Source organism: Microcaecilia unicolor, chromosome 8 (genome assembly GCF_901765095.1).
Source record: "Microcaecilia unicolor chromosome 8, aMicUni1.1, whole genome shotgun sequence".
In the NCBI taxonomy this organism is placed as follows: Eukaryota; Metazoa; Chordata; class Amphibia; order Gymnophiona; family Siphonopidae; genus Microcaecilia; species Microcaecilia unicolor.
Genome location: NC_044038.1, coordinates 207,870,057 through 207,889,357, shown reverse-complemented (window position 1 = coordinate 207,889,357; position 19,301 = coordinate 207,870,057). Strand labels below are relative to the sequence as shown.

General features: G+C 42.1%; 1 protein-coding gene across 1 annotated transcript in view; it reads left to right on the top strand.

Annotated features, from left to right (window-relative positions):
- VAPB (VAMP associated protein B and C) overlaps positions 1-19,301 on the top strand; it is a 41,388-nt gene that overhangs the window by 7,236 nt on the left and 14,851 nt on the right. Inside the window, exon 2 of the mRNA XM_030213563.1 lies at positions 12,253-12,405. Coding sequence (XP_030069423.1) covers positions 12,253-12,405 — 153 coding nt within the window. The remainder of the gene's footprint in view (positions 1-12,252; positions 12,406-19,301) is intronic.

Genomic DNA, 19,301 nt, shown 5'->3' with positions numbered 1-19,301 from the left:
AGGTAGAATGGCGGTAGGAACGTGGCATGAAAGAAGCTCAACCGCGGATGGGGACAAGAGTGGGGAGACACGCTGGAGCTGGGACAGATGACGGATCGTGGGGGTGAAGGATACCGGTTCTGTGAATGAATGTTAAAAGGGGTGCTTGGTGTGCGAGTCCCTGGAGCTCGGAGGGAGGGGGGACCCTGGAACTCGGAGGGAGGGAGGGAGGGAGGGGGGAGATGGCCCTGGAACTCGGAGAGAGGGAGGGTCAGAACACATTTATCCTAACAATCCCTTTCAACATATTAATTGCAGAAAGGCAATACCTTGCTAGTGCCCGTTTCATTTGTTTCTGAAACGGGCCTTTTTTACTAGTTTCTTCATAAACCCAAACATCCCCAAGGGTGTTGTGCTAAAACTAAGGACTGGGTCTCAGCAGTTTTTGTTTGTCGTATTTCATTGTCTTTCAAATAAACCTAAAAGGCCATGTACAGTTAAAATGGCACAGTACACATAATCAACAAGAATATATTTTCTTAGTCCTTTCTGGGGGCCTCTGTAGGTCAGTGACCTAGTGAACAGTAGTATTGTCAGTAATCTCTCCCACCCCCACTGTCCCTATTTTATTTTTCCTTATGTAGTGCTAGGCTTTATCAAGTTCTGATTTCCTACTTGAACATTGTAAACCACTTTGGTTGTGAAAGGTGGTATATCAAAAGCCAAAGAATTAAAAATGAATTAGATACATAGTTGCATAAAAAGCAAGTGTAAAACATTTGATATCACATATTATGTATTTTGTCAGATGTGTCCATGTTTTGAAGGTTTCGGTTTTGCACAGAAGTAAAAGCTACCTTAACTTGGAAATATTGTACATAGCCATACCACTCCTAGTTGTAGATCGCTTCCTTATTAACTGTGAGGGACTGGACACATAGTGGTTGGTTGCTACACTGGTGCATGGCACCTGTTGTTGTCGCAGGCTCAAGCATACCTGCTGCTGGCATCTTGCTGTGCCTCAAGTGACGTGACCATTGGATTGCACAAAGGAGCTGTAGCCCTAGGGAAGGCCTACCACCACTGCATAGAGGAGTGATGGGTGAGGCAGTCTTCCGCTACTTAGCGGCATGAAAATGGAGCACTGGAGCAGTGGCATTGGCAGTAAAAGCTAGAGACATGGAGAAAGAAGAGTTAAAAAATTGTAAAATACTGGTAGGATATTTTATTTTTATTGATTTAATGTTTATATCCCACATTATCCAGATAACATTATTTAGTTCAATGTGGCTTATAATGGTAATAAAAGATTGATACAGTTAAACAATGGGATATCAATACACATTGAGAAACATATAAACATAGTTAACGTATTGCTATACATGTATAGTCAAAACAGTTTGGATAGAGCCAAAAGAAAGCAAAATAAAATCTATATAGGGAGAAAAAATTTTCCTGGTTTCTAAACATGTCATCTGGCACCTGCTTTTCCAAATGTTTTCTTGCCCTATTCAGTTTTGTTTGTAGAATCCTTCCTTTTTTTCCCATAACTATTTTATCTTGGAAATACAGATCTTGATGACTGCTCTTTCTTCATTTGAGTCCAGTTTCATAGAGATCAGCATTCACTATGTAAGCTATTGTGCTACCTGTTCTTGTGTTTCCAATAGTCTGATCTGTACATCCAGTTTTCATTTCTTCTGTTAGGTAGTCACCTAAAACCTACGATCAGTGATGCCTTTGTAATGTTTAATTGCAAGGTAATGTGGTTCATTTGAATGCCTGCAAGAATCAACAATATAAGTCTTGCTGCGTTTGTTGGTGTTGCCCATATCTTTATCCTCCAGTGCATCTGTTCTCAGGGTTTGTCTGAACTGAAACTTTGGTATATTGGTACTCTCCCATCAACATACACCTAAGAGCTGCCACTCCCAGTGCATTCACTATGCTAAGAGTAATAAAAATCCTAAAAGGGTTTGTTATTCTTAAACTTCTGCTGAAGTTGTGCTTTGTTGTACATCACTTCATCCCTGTTCTGTCTCTTAAAATACTTGGGTTAATATTGGAGTTCTTTAGTAATACTCTGCCAGTCCTTTTGCCCACTGGTGACAAGCATAATTGTTATGAATGTAATGATCAGATTAATCTATACTGATGATGCATTGTGTGAGCAGCTAATTGGAATGCACATGATGAATTTTGATTTATGGTAACTGCTGTGAGCATGATTGGGAACCCAGGAGTTCAGAGGAATTTGAAGGAAACTATTACAATTCCAAAATGACCCCATGAGTGATTATTTTTGATTTGATAAAGAGCAAATATAACCATTTCATGTTTCAAATCTAGCAGAGTACACACAAGGATGTCTTTATTGGTCCTCTTAATAACTGCTGTTTCAGCGCTTATGAACAATAAAGTATGGCTACGTGTCTTCTAACCTTGGATGATGCTTTCTCCCTCAGATTTTATACGTGATGTTCCTAGGCCCAAGTACTGTCAGTTACTGGCGCTGATGGGCACATTTGCACCCTTCTGCAATACTTGGGGGGGGGGGGGGGGAGGGATCCAAGGTTTGCTTCAGCAGTATGGTATAGAGCTGAGGAACTGGACAGAGAGTGGCATAAGCATGTATGCATGGGTTTAAGGAGGGGTGGAGAGAGGTGGAATGATACTGGGTTTAGACTTGGAGGGAGTGGTGCTTCTAATGACTTTTACCTTGTGCAGTTTTATATTAGCATTAAATGCTAATTAGGTTTAGAAGGAAAGCTGTTTTAGAACCAGTTTGAGTCTGTTTAAATACTGCTATGAAATCATTCTATACCTTAGTATGTTTCTATGTTAATTGAGCTATATTCGGCTGGTGTTCTGATATGTATACTTGTGAGACATCGGATAATGTTTTTGAGGATTCATGGAGATGCATACTATTTTATTGTACCCCTAGGAAATGGCTCCAAGCTAAAGGTATATTTTATGAATTCATAGAAGAAATGTTTTGAACCATTCCAGTCTGTTAATTGATAATATTAATCTTCATTTAGAAGATTCTAAGAATGACAGTTTTCAGATTTGCTAGATTTGATCAATTCATTAGAGTTGTATTTGCCTTCCTTTTCTGGTTCTCATATCAAAGGCCATCACTTAGATTTTATAGCTTTTACTAAATGCAGTTTAAATTTTTTAATAGAGGGTATAGATTGGCAACCTATTTGGTCAGATCACTGTTTTAGATTTTGTTACTATGGAAAGAGAAAATTTAAATTGCCTTCAGTTAAACGTTCTTTTTTTTTTTTTTTTGTCAATAGGCAGAATACCTATTGAAATATTCTGGAATAAGTTAGAAAGTCAAATTGAATCTGGAAATGTTTAACCTTTTTGATAACTGGAATCAAGAAGTACTAGTATACTGGATTATACGGCTCCAGTGAAACAGAGGATGAACTACTTTTAGCTCAGAAACAAATGTGTGGGAAATGGAGAAATGATAACTCATCTGAAACATTAAATGGAGGTTTAGTATAAATTGATATAAAATTTTTGACTTAATGAAAAAATGAAAAATATTACTCAATAGGTGAAGATAATAAACGCTATAAAATAGTTCACCATTTACAATCACCAGATGACCTGTTACAAAATAGAATATCAGGTTTGCCTTCAGTGGCTTAGTTATCAATTTCAGATTATCTTTGTAACTGTTGAACCATGTACACAAATTGGATAAATAATTCTTTTTCATTAGGTTTGTTGTCTTTGCATAGTTGGAGGCAATGCCCGGTGGAATATTTGGATTCATTGGAATTATATAAGCAGTCTGTGTCTGCGAAACATCTTTATTTTGATAATCGGATTGCTCAAACCCCCTTCTCTGTCAAGGGAGCTTTTTTTCAGTGGTGAAATCATTGGTTGCTCCTCATCCCAATGAGGCGTCTTCCTTCTAGTTAGGCGTTGGCTAATTTTTTTCAGGCAATGATTCATATGGCTGTAGTACCCAGTGTGGTGGGATGGGTATGTTGTTGGAGAGCGCCGAATTGTGGTCTGAGTTTCAGCCTGTGGGGTTGCAGCAAGTAGTGAAGGTAATTCCACGCCCTTAGTAATTCCACTTGTGTTTTGAATGTGTTCTACCACAGTACTGAATTCTATGAGATCTGATATTTCTAATTTCATGGTTTTTCTTATTAATTGGATGTTAGTTGAAGATGTCATTCTTGGCTGAAGCTGCTGTTCCTGAGTCATTGAAGAGGGCGGTTGTGTGCCCTTTGTTGAAGTCTACATCAAATGTTGAACAGGTTTATTTTATTTATTTTAGTTACATTTGTACCCTGCGCTTTCCCACTCATGGCAGGCTCAATGCGGCTTACATGGGGCAATGGAGGGTTAAGTGACTTGCCCAGAGTCACAAGGAGCTGCCTGTGCCTGAAGTGGGAATCGAACTCAGTTCCTCAGTTCCCCAGGACCAAAGTCCACCACCCTAACCACTAGGCCGCCACTCCACTCCAGTGTTTGTCCTATTTATAACTTTTTTTTTTTTTTTTTTAATTTTGCTAAGGTACTTGTGTTTCAGTTGAATGATTTTGTGGAGCAGTAGTCTGTTAAATCTGTCAGTTTGGTTTCCGTTCTGGACGTAATACAGAGACTGTTTTGCTTACGATGCTTGATGATACGCCTTGGTTTTGGACAGGGCAAGTGTGTTGTTTGGTTTCTTTAGATGTTGCAGCTGCATTTGACACTGTTAGTCATGCACTTTTGCTGGATCAGCTTTGCTCTTTTGGTATCGCAGGTAGTTTTTTTGGCCTGGTTTTTAGTATTTTTTGGTGGACCGTTTTTTTCATGTGGTTCAGCATACTTCTGTTTCTCAGTGGGTAACTTTGGTGTTGGGTGTGCCGCAAGGTTCTTGTTTGTTGTCATTGTTCAGTCTATTTGTGTGCCCTGTTTGTCAGGGGTTGGTTGACCTAGGGGTCAACTACTGTCTTTCTGCAAATGATTTGCAGTTTTTTGTTGTTCCTCCAACAATTGAGGAGATTGTGGAATTGATGCAGATTTTTTTTTTTAATTTGGTACAATTGGATGTGCACGAATGGGTTATCTGTGAATGTGGCAAAGACAGATTTTATGGCTCTCCTGATTTAGTGAGCTGTGTCCTGTTTGTGTGTTTACTTTGGACTCTGTTTTTGTTCCAGTGGTTACTTCACGTCATAGCCTGCGAGTACTTTTGGATATGAGGTTCTCTTTTAAGCCACAGGTGACATCGATGGTTAAGATTATTTTTTTCAAGTTACAACTGATATCTCGGCTTCAGAATTTATTCTCTTCGGACAATTTGCGTACAGTGCTGCAGAGTTATGTTTTACCTCATTTTGATTATTGCAATTCTCTGCTGTGTGGTCTTCCTCATTCCACGTTCTGGGTTTGCAGGTTGCATAGAACTCTGTGGCATGACTTTTTTTTATGGATTTGCATCACGGTGTACACTTTACGCCTCAATTGAAGATGTTGCATTGGTTGCCTGTGGTGCAGCGTATTTAAGCTCCTATTGGTATTCCAGTCACGTCAGATTGTTGCACATTGACTTTGGTGCAGTGTATGTAGAGTTCTGCAGTCTTAAGATTTGAATTTGATGTTTGTTCCTTCATTTCATCAGGTACATTTTGAGGAAATTTGAAACCATGTTTTTCTGGTTGCTGGCCCTTGTTTGTGGAATTCTGTACCTTTGGTTTATGGTTTTATTAAAAATTTACTATACGCTATAACTAACTAACTAGTAGGTCACAGCGGTTTACAAAGTACATAAAAATATAGAAGATGGAAAAGAACTACATTTTGGATAGGAAAGATTGCATATACTGACAAAGCCAACATACTATTAAAGCAAAAAGTAAGAGGAAAATTAAAGTAGGCAAAATATGAGTTGAATGGTATAACATACTTCCTTTGTGACCATCTTTCTAGGGAGAATGAGTGTTCACTTACACGTAGGGGAACCTGCCGGAAATAAGGCTTAAACAGTTGTTCAAAGGACCTAGGTTAGGACTGAAAGGATCAGTTGGGTAGAGAAGGTCATCCACATAGAAGTGAAAATATACCCCAATGGACTGAATAACAGTAGCAAGGGGACTCAGGAATAGGTTAAAGAGAAGAGCAAGAACAGAGCCCTACCTAAAACCAGATTGTTTTGAATGGAGGGCTAGTGATTTCTCAGAAAAGAGCAATAGTTGTGCAAAAACTACATTTCAAGACTTTGGAAAGGTAGCATAGTTTGGAGACTGGTTGATAATTGGATGATAGATGGTTAAGATAAGGGTTTTGGAGTAAAGATTTCATAAGAGTACCATCTTGGACTATCAGCAACCTCTGAGTTTCCTTTGATACTTTGCAAGGGTGAGTGTTTCTTTCACAAAACAGAATTGTCAAACTTCAGGATCAGGTTCATACTCTCCTGTTCAAACTGGTGCCATGTGTGTAAGATTATCTTCAGGTCCTAGGATCCATGGTGGCGACCATAAGAGAGAGCTCCTTGGGCTAGGACACACATGAAACCTTTACAGAAGTCCCTCTTGTCCAGTTGGTCTCCAGACAGTTTCTCTGAATTTCAGACTGCTGCTCAGAACTCTTGAGCGGTGGAGTCTCTGTTGGTGGCTTTGGACACAAAATCTGACCAAGGGAGTTCCTTTGAATCCACCTTGGTGGATAATATTAACAACCGATGCCAGCCTTAGGGGCTGGGGGCTCACTCTATGGGGCATCTTGCTCAAGGCTGTTGGTCCCGGTGTTGCTCAATCAATCTCTTGGAAACGAGCAATTCATTTGGCCTTGGAGGCATTCCGTCATCTAGTTGAAAACAAACCCTGTGCATTCTCTCAGACAGTGACAGTCGTAGCTTCTGTCAGTCGGCAAGGAGGAACAAAGTTGTCAGCTGGAACAGGAAGTGTTTTTTCTCATGATTTGGGCGGGACATCATCTCTCAGAGCTGTTGGCGTCTCATGTGGCAGGGACAGCAAATGTTGGGCAGACTTTCTCGTGGGTGCTGGTGATCTGAACACATTACACTTAAAATTTTAAAATATTTGTTTTTTTTATTTTTCATTTTTATCTTAGAATTGGTGATTTATTTAGGCATTTAAGTATGGTACATTTTTTTGTATGAGACTTTCTCAGTCGTCACACTGTACACCCAGGAGAATGGGAGCTCAGTTTGGCAGCGTTTCAAGCCGTTCTCGATCGCTGGGATTTTCCAATCATGGACATTATGGCAACAAATCTCAATTCCAAAGTGCCGTGTTTCTTCAGTCGCAGGAAGGAACACAAAGCAGAGAGCATAGATTCTCCTCTTCAGCTGTGGCCATTGGAGCTTCTTTATGCGTTTCCTCTGTGGCTTCTTTTAGGACATCTCATTCAAAGGACCAAGGCGCAGAGGAGTCTCATAATCTTGGTAGCACCGGATTTGCCCTGCAGGCCTTGATATGCCAATCTCGTGCATCTTCTAGTGGACACTTCGTTGAAGCTTCCAGAGTCTCCTGGCCTTCTGGTCCAGTGTTCAGTAGTTCATCCAGATCCGGTTCTGTCTTACGGCATGGCTCTTGAAAAGGCACGGTTGACGTTGAGAGGTTACTCCCCAATGTGCTTGTCACGATGCTTAGTTGTGACGTCGATTAACTTCTCTATTCGAACTTGGCATATTTTTTGATTCTTGGTGTGCCGATCATGCTGTTTCTCCATTTTAAGCTTTGGTGGCGCAGATTTAGATTTTTTTTTAACGGGGTTTTTGATAAAGGCTTGGTGCTCACTTCCCTCTTAAGTGCAGATTGCAGCATTGTTTTGTTTCCACAGTCGGTCGTATCAAAGTAAAAACCTTAACTGGTCATACATTTGCCCTCCTTCTAGATCCCTCTTCCTGCTTGGGACCTTAATTTAGTTCTTTCGGTTCTAAATAGATCATCGTTTTGAACCTTTAACAGCTTGCTCTCAAAGATTTGACAAGACTGTATTTTTGGTAGTCATTGCCTTGGCTAGACGTGTATCGGAGTTGTAGGTGTTTTCCTGTAGGTCTCCTTTTTTGGGAGTTTTCTAGGGAATGGGAAGTTTTACACCCCATTCCTTGTTTTCTTCCTAAAGTCTTGTCAAGATTTCATTTGAACCAAACAGTGGTTTTGCCATTACTCTCCGGATTGCAAGACCAGTGACGTTTGCGTAAACTGGATGTCAGAAGAGCTCTTAAGCAATATTTGCAGTCTACTGAAGAATTTAGATAATTGGATCATCGTTTCGTGCTGAGTGAGGTTTCCCGCAAAGGGTTGGTGGCGTCTAAACCCACCATTTCTTAAAGAAATGATTGTTTCCACCTACCATCTTTCTGGGAAACCTATTCCTGAAGGAGTAAAAGCACACTCTACCAGAGGGAAAGCTGAGTCATGGTCTGAGCGCTTCTTTGTTCCTCCTTTGGAAATATGTAAAGCTGCGACATGGTCTTCCTTGCATTCTTTTTACTAACTGTTACAGACTTGATGTTCAGTATTGTCAGGATGTGGTTTTTGGCGCAATACTTATGGCGGGATTATTAGGGCTCCTCCCATGAATGTACTGCTTTACTTCCCATCAGTCACTTTGTGTGCCAGTCTGGAGGGACGTTAAGGAGAAATTAGATCTTACCTGCTAAATTGTTTTCCTTTAGTCCCTCCAGACTGGCCCAGATCCCTCCATATGCGGTGACCTTTTTTAATTGGACTATTTTTGGTTCTTTAAGGTCAACAAGAAGTATTCTCAAAGATACTATTAACCTTGAACACTTTCTGTGAGGATGTGTATATTTACTAAGAGTGGCTGTTTTGAGTTCACCGGTAGCATAGAAGTTGCACTTTCTTGTTTCTCTCCTGCTTTGTAAAGATAATACTGAATCTTCCTCTAGCTAGCTAGGGCTCTTATTGGCTTTCACAAGAGTCTGTCTGCACCTGCTGGAAGACGTACACAACCCATTCATATACTTTCCACAATGTGATTTTCCGGATTTAATTTGTGATGTGCTATCTCTCACTGTTACCAATAACCTACCCTTCAATTATGGGCTGCTCATGTCTTTGTCAGTGGGCAAACTTACAAAATCAGCAAGGGATCAAATACTTATTTCCCCCACTGTATACCATAGCCGACAAGGGCAGCATATGGCATAAACTACATTTTGTGTGTTACAATCCGTATGAGATCGTAACTCAAAATATCTATTTAAAGATTGTACCCAAATCCGATTCGTACAGGGATAGTGCTGGGCAGACTTATACGGTCTGTGCCAGAGCTGGTGGTGGGAGGCGGGACTGGTAGTTGGGAGGCGGGGATAGTGCTGGGCAGACTTATAGGGTCTGTGCCAGAGCTGGTGGTTGGGAGGCGGGGATAGGGCTGGCCAAACTTATACGGTCTGTGCACTGAAGAGGACAGTACAAATAAAAAAGTAGCACATATGAATTTATCTTCTTGGGCAGACTGGATGGACCGTGCAGGTCTTTCTGCCGTCATCTACTATGTTTACTATATAAGAAAGATAGCTTTGCATACTCCCAACTACGACATTGTCAATTCCCTGCCTTCAATCCATTTGTCTACAGAAACCTGGGAAAATCTGAGATGTTGGGTTTAGATGCACAACTGAGGGTGCCGCTGAGCTATTTCCACAGAACTTTAAGAAACTCATTGAAAGAATGACTGTTCAGCGGTGGTTCAAACCTGGAACCAAGAATTGAGGACTAGCCTCCAACCAGAGCAAATGGTGGCATGCCTTCAGTCTACTTACAAGTTGACGGAGAATGCGTCATGGTGGGAATTACAATATAAATTTTTGTTCAGACTTCATATTTCGCCAATTGAGGACTAGCCTCCAACCAGAGCAAATGGTGGCATGCCTTCAGTCTACTTACAAGTTGACGGAGAATGCGTCATGGTGGGAATTACAATATAAATTTTTGTTCAGACTTCATATTTCGCCACACAGAGCCTATCTGGCCACTCTTCGCGACAATGACTCATGCCCAAAATGTAATAGCAACGCAAATCTGGGAAACATGTTTTGGACTTGTTCTAAGGTGCAAAGGTTTTGGACTGCGTTGAATACCCAGGTATCACAGATTTGGAGTACCACTTGGCAACCATACCCGGGAAAATTATTTGATCTTATCAGAACACAGAGATCAACGCCTGAGGGGTTAGTTGCATTTGCAAAGAGAGCTGGCCTGATGGCAAAGAAGGTAATCCTGCAATTGTGGCTGGCTACAGAAGCCCCTAGTGTGTCGCATTGGAGGTCGGCGTTGATTCAGTGTTGCTCATTGGAGAAGAAGGGTATAGCGGACCTGGCCTCCAAGAGAGGGGACAAGTTTTGTAAGATATGGTCTCCATTCTGGGACACTCTCACTCCAGTGGCTAGGAGCAGTATTCTCAACTGTTAAAGTTTTGGTTGGGTGCGGGTTGAGGGATGGGAGAGGGAGGGCGGGGCGGGGTGAGATTGGGGGGGGGTGGTGGGGAGGGGTTATGGAAGGTAATAAAAGTTAAGAACATGTTTGAAACATCTTGATGTATCAAAGCTTACTCTGGATTGTAATATGACAATGGTTCGAGATGTTAATAAGCAAGAATTATTTAAAAAAAAAAAAAAAAAAGGATGTGACAAGTGTGTGTGTACTCTAAGACACTGTATTGCACCCTTCATTGTATGCAAGATCTTGACATAGAGTTGTAGGACATTAGAGCTGCCTGCTAGGGAGGTATGTGGTCTGGTAGATTATTTTTGGTCATTTTATAATTGTGATTAATAAAATGTAAGTATCAATTTTGTGTGTTGCAAAATTATTTAACACACATTACATCTCCAAAAATGAAGATGGTATAAATATTATTGATGAAACCCATGGTTCACATTGGGAAGATCAAGAAAAACAAATTTAGGTGCTGGGCTGGTCAAAAAATATCTTAGTTTCAAATACTACAGTACAAATACAAGTACATTTCAGAACAAGCCAAAACCCTTGGTCATAAGGCCAGGAAGGCTTGGCATCTCAGTTGAGTATCTCTAGATAAATCAGGGTACACATGAATCTTTGTCTATAAACTCATTCATGCAGCAGAAATACAATCATAGAATATTATTACAATCATACTGTAGATTAAATGTTACTACCACTGTTGTGCTCTTGTGTTCTCATTTCCAGGAGGGATTCTAAGAATTCTGTCAGATTTAAATTAACAGGTCATTCTCCTCCAGCATCCCTAGTGCATCTCCATGTAATAGGAATGTCCTTTACAACCAAGGGTGATTCTGGAATTTCCTTGTACTTGTATTGTATTTGAGCTTAAAACAAATTTTTGGATTTTTTTTTTTAATTGCCAAGGAGGAAAAGTTGAGATGTGTTCAAATTCCTGGTGATTAGGTATGGATGGGCTGAGGTGTTAGTTCTGAGAGTATGTCCTCTAATTGAAATTTGATTTTCTTTTATCTTTTTATTTTCCTGTTCTTGGATCCATTTCCTCCGTTTTATTTGGATTTTGCTCATATCTTTTTCAGTAGTAGTTAAGGGTGAGCTACATTCAGGTATAGTAGGTATTTCTGTCCCTGGAGGGCTCACAATCTAATTTTGTACCTGAGGCAGTGGAGAGTTGTGACTTGCCCAAGATCACAAGGAACAGCCTTGGGATTTGAACCAGGCACCCCTGGATGTCAATCAAGCCCGGTTCTCTAATCACTAGGCTACTCCTCCACTCCCATTATGGTTAAAGGATTAGATATTTTGTTTCTTGGACTGATATTGCTATGTTTTCTCTCTTCACTGTGATATAATGGTCATTGTAAATGTACATTTGTAAAAATTAAAATTAGGTTGTGGGGTGGTGCAAGCTGAACACAAATTCTTTAACGGCGGGTCCGCGTGGAACTGCTGTTATAGAATGCTAGATAAGTCTGCAGTTTCACACTTGTTGGCAGTTAGGCTTGTAACTCCCTAGAATTCTATAACCTGCATACCTAACTCCTAGGCGTGCCCCTCCCCACCCTTATAAGTTGTGCTTGATAAAATTTGCGCGCACAGCTTCTAGAATAGCAACTAATGGCAATTAGTGACATTTAAGAGATAATAGATAATTGGCTTTAATAATAACCGATTAGGTTGTGCATGCAACTGACCTTATTCTACAAATTGCATGCACAGATCTGCAAGCCTAAGTTGGAGCACAAATGTATAGAATTAGAAAGATTGTACTGAACATTTTCTGATATTTTGCTCTGGTCCATTTTGACAGGCCCTTTTACAGATGTTGTCACTACAAATCTGAAGCTTGGCAACCCCACAGACGGGAATGTGTGCTTCAAAGTGAAGACCACAGCACCTCGGAGGTACTGTGTGAGGCCCAACAGTGGGGTCATTGATGCAGGGTCATCGGTCAATGTCTCTGGTAAGACTTTCAAATAGGGACTACTTTAAGAAGGCTCTTGCTGCAGTTTGCCATTTTCTTTTTGAATTTATAAATTGCTCATCCAAATGTTAGCTAGTTGGGGGTGGGGAGGTTCAAGATATTACAATAAACAAGTCCCTTACCATAGGAGGCTGCTGTCTTGTAAATCTGCTTTTATATTTTTAAGTTTTGTATTGCAGTAGTGGGAATTCATCTTTAACATCAGTCATAAGGCTGCATGAGCAAAGCTTGTTGTCTGAAGCCATTTTTTCTGTGTTCTCTTGTTACCTTCTCATACTGTTTGTCTCGTTGATCCTTCTCAGTGCAGCTTTAGTGGTACTCCGGTTAGCTGATCTCCCTGTTGACAATCCTGCGGTGTATGTGCCCAACTTTATTTTGCCATGCTTGTTCTTTAGGTGCTATAAATCACTTTTGGCCAAATGTTAGCCAGTGGACAGGTAGCTAGTAACAGTAAAATCTATGTGATGAACCAATTCATAGTTGCAAAAGTGGTTGATCTGGTGCACGGCCTCTGGCCAAGGACTGCTGCTGAAATAACTGAGGAAGTTTGTTATTCATTAGGATTTATTTACTACTTTTTTGTTAAATTTACCTAAGCCACAGCTAGTGGACATAGGCCAGGGCTTCACAAACCCCAGACGTCTGGTCGCCATGGCACCTAAAAGATCAGATCTGGCGCCTAGGTTTTTGTCCCTGCCTGCAGTACTTCAATCTCCCCCTCCAGTCCAGCTGCCATTTCTCTCTCATGTTTCTATCTCCAGCCTTCCAGATCCATCAGCTCACCTATCCTGTCTCCTCCTCCTTCACCCCCCCCCCCCCCCCCAAACATACACTTGCCTCGATTCCCAGTGTCTGCAGCTCTTCTCTGGTTGGCGTCTCTTCTGCCCAGTTCCCCTGTGAAGAAGCAGGAAGTTACCTCACAGAAAGTGGGACCCGGCAGAGGGAAGGCCCCCATGCTGGCCAAAGCAATGTCTTGATGGCTGCCGCTACCAACACTGGAGATCGAGGCAAATTTCAAGGATGCAGGAGGGGCAGTGTGCGAGTGAGGGAGAGACATTGGACTTGATGAGGTGGGGGAATGATGGAGAAAGATGTATTGGACCCATCTTTGGGGGAGAGATGTGCTGGACCCTGGGGTTGGGGATGAAGAGAGGGGAGGGACATGAAATGGAGTAAGAGTAGAGACAGGGACACAGGGCAATGCTGGAAAAGGGGTGGATAGGGACACAGAGAGGCATTGTTCACAGGGAGAAGGATAAGGACACTAAGAGGGCAGATGCTGAACAGGTGGGGGGAGTAGGGATAGAGAGATGCTTTACAGGATAGGGACACAGAGAGGAGATGTATAGTAGACATGAAGAGAGAAGAAATGTCTCATGTAGGAGATTATGGAGAGGTGAGAAAAGCAGACCAAACTGAATGGAAAAATGTCTTAGTGTTGACTCCTTTTCTGAATTAATCAGCGTTATCCCTTCCTACCAGCAGGTGGAAGTAGAGAACTGAATTCTGCCAGTGACATCACCAGCATAAGCTATGGTGCTCTCTGGAACAATCCAGTATTTTTCTCTTGTGCTGATGGTGCTATGTCCCTGGCCTAGTTCCCCACTCTGCTGGCTGTTGCCACACAACATGGTCGAGCCAAATGGCTGCTCCCAACTCAGTCTTGGGACCGTACCTAGTTGAGCTCTGAGCTGGTCTCCAAAGGCCCCAGTCGCATTTCTTAGTACCACTGAATGAGGCTTTGGCTCAGTCATTTGGGGCCTTGCCTAAGTGGTATGGGTCCTTATCAGGCCATCCCTCTTGCTCATTCACCTCATTTGGATGTACTCCTCCCACAGGCTCCCTGCTGCTCCTAGGCTTTCCAGAAGTGTGCGCTTCAGCAGCTCATATAGCCCAAAAATAAATAAGTTTGATTGACCAGGCTAGCTTTATGCCCTTTGTCAGGGACTAATGCTGTGGTAAAGAACTAAGTAAGGAATTTCCCTTTGGGCACCCCCGGAGAGAGCTGGGGACTGCAGAGATGCTGGAGCCAAGGGCTGAGGTAGACTGGGGCAGTCAGAGGCCTGCATGGATTTACCATGTGGTAGAGCATGTTGGTGGCACACACTGTGCGGCCTTCAGAGCAAGCAGCTGAGCAGAAATAATGGATTATTTTTATAGTGTGTAAATGTGGACTCATTCAGTGTGTCTTTTCTCTGGTGAGCATTTTGTATCATTGTATGTGCTGTTCCTCCCCCTCCCCCAGCTCAAATGGATACATTTCTCTTGCACAGTGTGCCTGCATTTCGAGTTAGAATCCTCTCGCAATTCACAGAGACTGAGAGACTAAATCCCTGGTCAGTTGACAGACTTTGTCATTCCTGTCCACCCCAGGTCCATCTGTGGGGGGAGGGGGGTCCTGTTGGGGTTCCTGGTAGTTTTTTGGGCTTCAGCTCTCTACCCAAATGGTTAAGCAGGCCCTGCACAGATCCCCTTTTGGGACCAATCCTAGCTCTTAACCTAACCCTCATCCTCGTTTTGGGGTCTCAGCGCTGTAGAACTTATCTACTCATTCTGTGTGTTGGGGGGGGGGGGGGGGGCTTGTCTTTGACTTTGGCAGAACCGTCATTCAGGGGGGGACCTTGTCTTCCCCTGGCCAGTAGATCTTCAGTACATCCCTTGGTTCAACAAAATGGAGCCGACGCTAAGAAAGGAGAAATTCTTACTTGATAGCTTTCTTTTCTTTAGTCAGTGACGCTGTTCTGAAGCACACCCTGGCCTGGAGATCTGGGTGTGCTTTGTGCATCCTTTTCAGTGCTTCAAAAAAAAGATTAATTTTGTGATTGCCAGGGTTCCCGTGATATGGCTATATGCTGGTATATGCAGGGTAGTGAGTGCCACTCTGTGGCGCTTGCTTGGCTCATTTGATTATCCTGCAGTTGCAGTGATTAATGAGGCATGGGTGCATTACAAGGGGACCTTCTGCTGCATGGGTAGATGCATACTGGATTGTTTCAGGGAGCATCATAGATGCCACTGGCAGAATTTAGTTCTCTCTACCTCCACCAACTGGTAGGAAAGGATAACACCCATTGGTTTAGAACAGTGTTGCTGACTAAAGAAAAGAAAATAATCAAGTAAAACATATTCTCTGAGGACAAGCAGGCCATTAATTCTCACAAGTGGGTAACGCGGCACCGCGTTGCCCAGTCTGGAGCTTATGTTTCAATCTTTTTTATTAAACAGTTCAATTTGCACATCAAATATAACAATGTATCATTATTTTAATACAGCATCGCTCCCCAACCCTCCATTTCCCTCCCTTCCAGTCCATATATATTTAAAAAAAAAAAAAAATAGCTGAATCTGCTAAACTTAGAAATTTAGGATACTACTCCCCAGTCTGGAGCTTATAACAAGCATTACAGAGCATTGTGGCTGCGAGTGCCTTCCCCCCCCCCCCCCCCCCCCCCAGTGAGGGAACGATTACCACAGTTCTACTTGCGTAGCACGAGACATGCCCCACCACGCATGCGTGAGTGCCTTCCCACCCACCACGAAGGAGCAATTACTGCGGTGAGGACAAGACTGTGGTTTCTCTTCACTCCTGGTCTGGAAGGGCTGCTTTTGTGCCTTTTTGACTTTTACAGAATTTTTTGGTGTGCCTTGTTTAAGCCTTTGTCCCCTTCTCTTTCCGTATATTTTTAGTTATTTTTTTCTTTTATTTTCCGTGTCTTAGGCTGCATTTAGGCCTAGTTTCCGTTTGGGTCTTTCAGTGACTTTTTTTCTGGTGTCTTGCCCTTTTTTTCAGGCACCTTAGTGTTCTTTGATTTGGTTTTGGAAATTTTTCCTTCCATCTCCACTAAAGTACCCAGTAGCTTTAAGCGCTATTCCTGGTGTCTTCAGTCCTTAGGGCTCGACCATAGCCCTGCCTACTTTGTCCTTTGTCGTCGTATGAAGAAGAGCACTTAGGTGTCCAGAGAGGCTGAATGCGAGAAGATTTTTGGAGCCAGGTCTGAGTCCTCGACGTTGGCATCAAAGTCGGTGGCGTCAACATTGAAGACTGCATCAGCATTGGGTGCATTGGTCCACAGGGCTGCTTAGAGACCCATAGACACTGGGAGCAGTAGTACATCGGGTGGGTCGCCACCTGTCTCGACTTTGGCTGTTGGACAGGGCCCCAGGACTGGCCAGTGTTGGACCTGACCCCAAGATGACATGAGGATTCAACGTCGTCCTCTTTGGCACCAAGATGTCTCAACGCCAATCGTCATCAGTTGACCTTGATGCATAATGTCGAGGGCTCCGTGTCATCGAGGGATTCAGCACTCGAAACGTCGGTGCAAGGAGGATCGCTCCCCCTCTATCCAGCAGGTACCAATGTGTCTGTCCCTGCCCCATCAGTTCTTCAGCCTGTCTTGGAGTCTGCACCCTAGTCTTTTCCGGTGTCGGCCCTCGATGAGCGTATCCGGGCCTTACTCCCTGAGCTACTGGATGACCTTATGCAACGGTCTAGAAATGACAACAAAAAGCTCTTTATGTTCAGATAAAGACTCTGCAATCACCTTATTATAATAGTTCTTTTTAGCAAGAACAGTAATAGACCTATGTGCTTCTAGATTCCAGTAGAACTCTAGACTGGTACTTCCTCCATCTTCTTTCGACTTGTTGAAATTTACGTTTCTGTACCCTCGCGTCATCCGAGTACCATGGTACTCTATAGGATCTAACTACCAAATGTTCTTTTTTTTAGGACCAATCAAGTCTAAGGAATCTAAAATTGTTTGATTCCAACACTTTACATCTTCGGCCACATCAAACACTTAAGTCAACTAAACTTGATGAGACCTTCGCCCTCACATCAGAGATCTCAGAAGAATCCCTATTAGTCAAAGTTGAAAGAGATGATCTTTGAACTTGTTTTACCTCACCAGCAAAACATTTGATTAAAAAGTGATCTGACTGGGGCACTATGAGAATTTTCTCTGTATTTCAAATTTACTAGCACACAGGAAACAGACTAAATCTAACATATGACCACTCCCCCCCTCCCCCAAATGTGTGTAGGTTTGTCCAGTATTTGCTTCCAACCTAAATATGAATCAAATCTAAAAAAATAAACTAGAATTTGTAAAATCAGATGCCCATAATTCTGGATGTAAATTAAAATCTCGGTAGCCAAATTGAGATCTGCTAAACATTCGATTAAGGGGAAAAGATCAGAGTACTAAAACCCCTGGACCACAGTAACATAGGATAACATTCCACATATGTGAGACCAAGACCAAAATCTCTATTCCCTATAAATTGCAGAGCTGCTTCTCGCTAAAATTTGAGTAATCTTTATAAATAAAACTCCTCCCCCTCTTTTCTCATACTATAGATCGTCTTATGGAGGACGTAACTGCACTAGAGCAGAATCTTCACTAGTTAACCATGATTTGGTTATACAAATCACATCGTATCCCGAATCTCTCACTAAATCATACAGTGAAATTTTGTTTTACAGACCTTGCATTAATCAACGCACACCTGAAAGGGCAAAGGCAGAGTGCGGGCATGCAAAACTCAAGTACTGGATTTCAGTAAAATGGGGGACTACCTGAAGGAGGAGTTGCCGTAGCAAGGCGGAGGAAAAGTGAAAAATCAGTGGTCCAAGCTAAAGGCTTCTACAAATATGGTGACTGATGTTTACACAAGGAAAGTAAACAAAAACGAGAAATAGGAAGCCTATATGGTTCTCCAAAGAAGTAACTGAAAAAATAAGAGCAAAAGAGGCTTTGTTCAAGAAATACAAAAGAACATAATGAGAGGATCACGGAAAAGATTATCGGGTTAAACTCAAAGAAGTGAAGAGGGAAATATGGCTAAAGATGTAGAGGTGACAAGACCTTTTTCAGATGTATTGGAGAAAAGATAGGAATGGAATTGCAAGACTGAAAGATATTGAGAGTGGCTATGTGGAAAGTGATGAGGATAAAGTGAATGTGCTTAACAATTCGGTGTTCATGGAGGAAAATCCTGGTGAAGGACCGCGGTCGGTTGCTGAGGGAATATTTAGGAATGGAATGGATCAGAATTGAACGCAGTACTCCAAGGTGCGGTCGCACCAATGAGCGATTGCGGCATTATAGTATTTTCAGTCTTCTTCACTATCTTGTTCCTAATAGTTCCTAGCACACTGTTTGCTTTTTTTATCTGCTGCCGCACACTGAGCAGGAGATTTCAGCGTATTACAATGACACCTAGATCTTTTTCTTGACATAAGCATTCAGCAATTTCTTAAACAGAGTCTGAGTGCTCTCCAACCGTAATGCCTCAGGAAGAGCGTTCCATAAGACTGCCAGCACATAGAAAAAAAGCCCTAACTCGAGTAACTGTCTTAGGGCTCTATTGAAGGGGGAACCACGAGCTAATTACCCATAACAGAACGAAGTGCTCTTCCTGGAACATAAGTAAATGACAAGTGTCCTATCTGCCCGGTTAGAATTCTAACTGCTTCTCCATTCAGGTTATCCCCAATATCATATTAGAAGTGCCAAGTCAGTCATTTCACTGTTTTTGAGTTAACAGCACAAAAAGAAGGAACTATTATGAGGCATGAAATTTAAAAAGTGATTAGGACTCACCTGTAAACATGCATCTAGTTGTACTTGCACTTGGTTCTGTTGCTTTATATTTTGTTGTCAACTGTATGTTTGATTTAATCTTGGTTGTGTGTATTGTGAATGTGAAAAGTATTAAACATAGTAGATAACGGCAGAAAAAGACCTGCACGGTCCATCCAGTCTGCCCAAGAAGATAAATTCATATGTGCTACTTTTTTATTTGTACTGTCCTCTTCAGTGCACAGACTGTATAAGTCTGGCCAGCCCCTATCCCCGCCTCCCAACCAC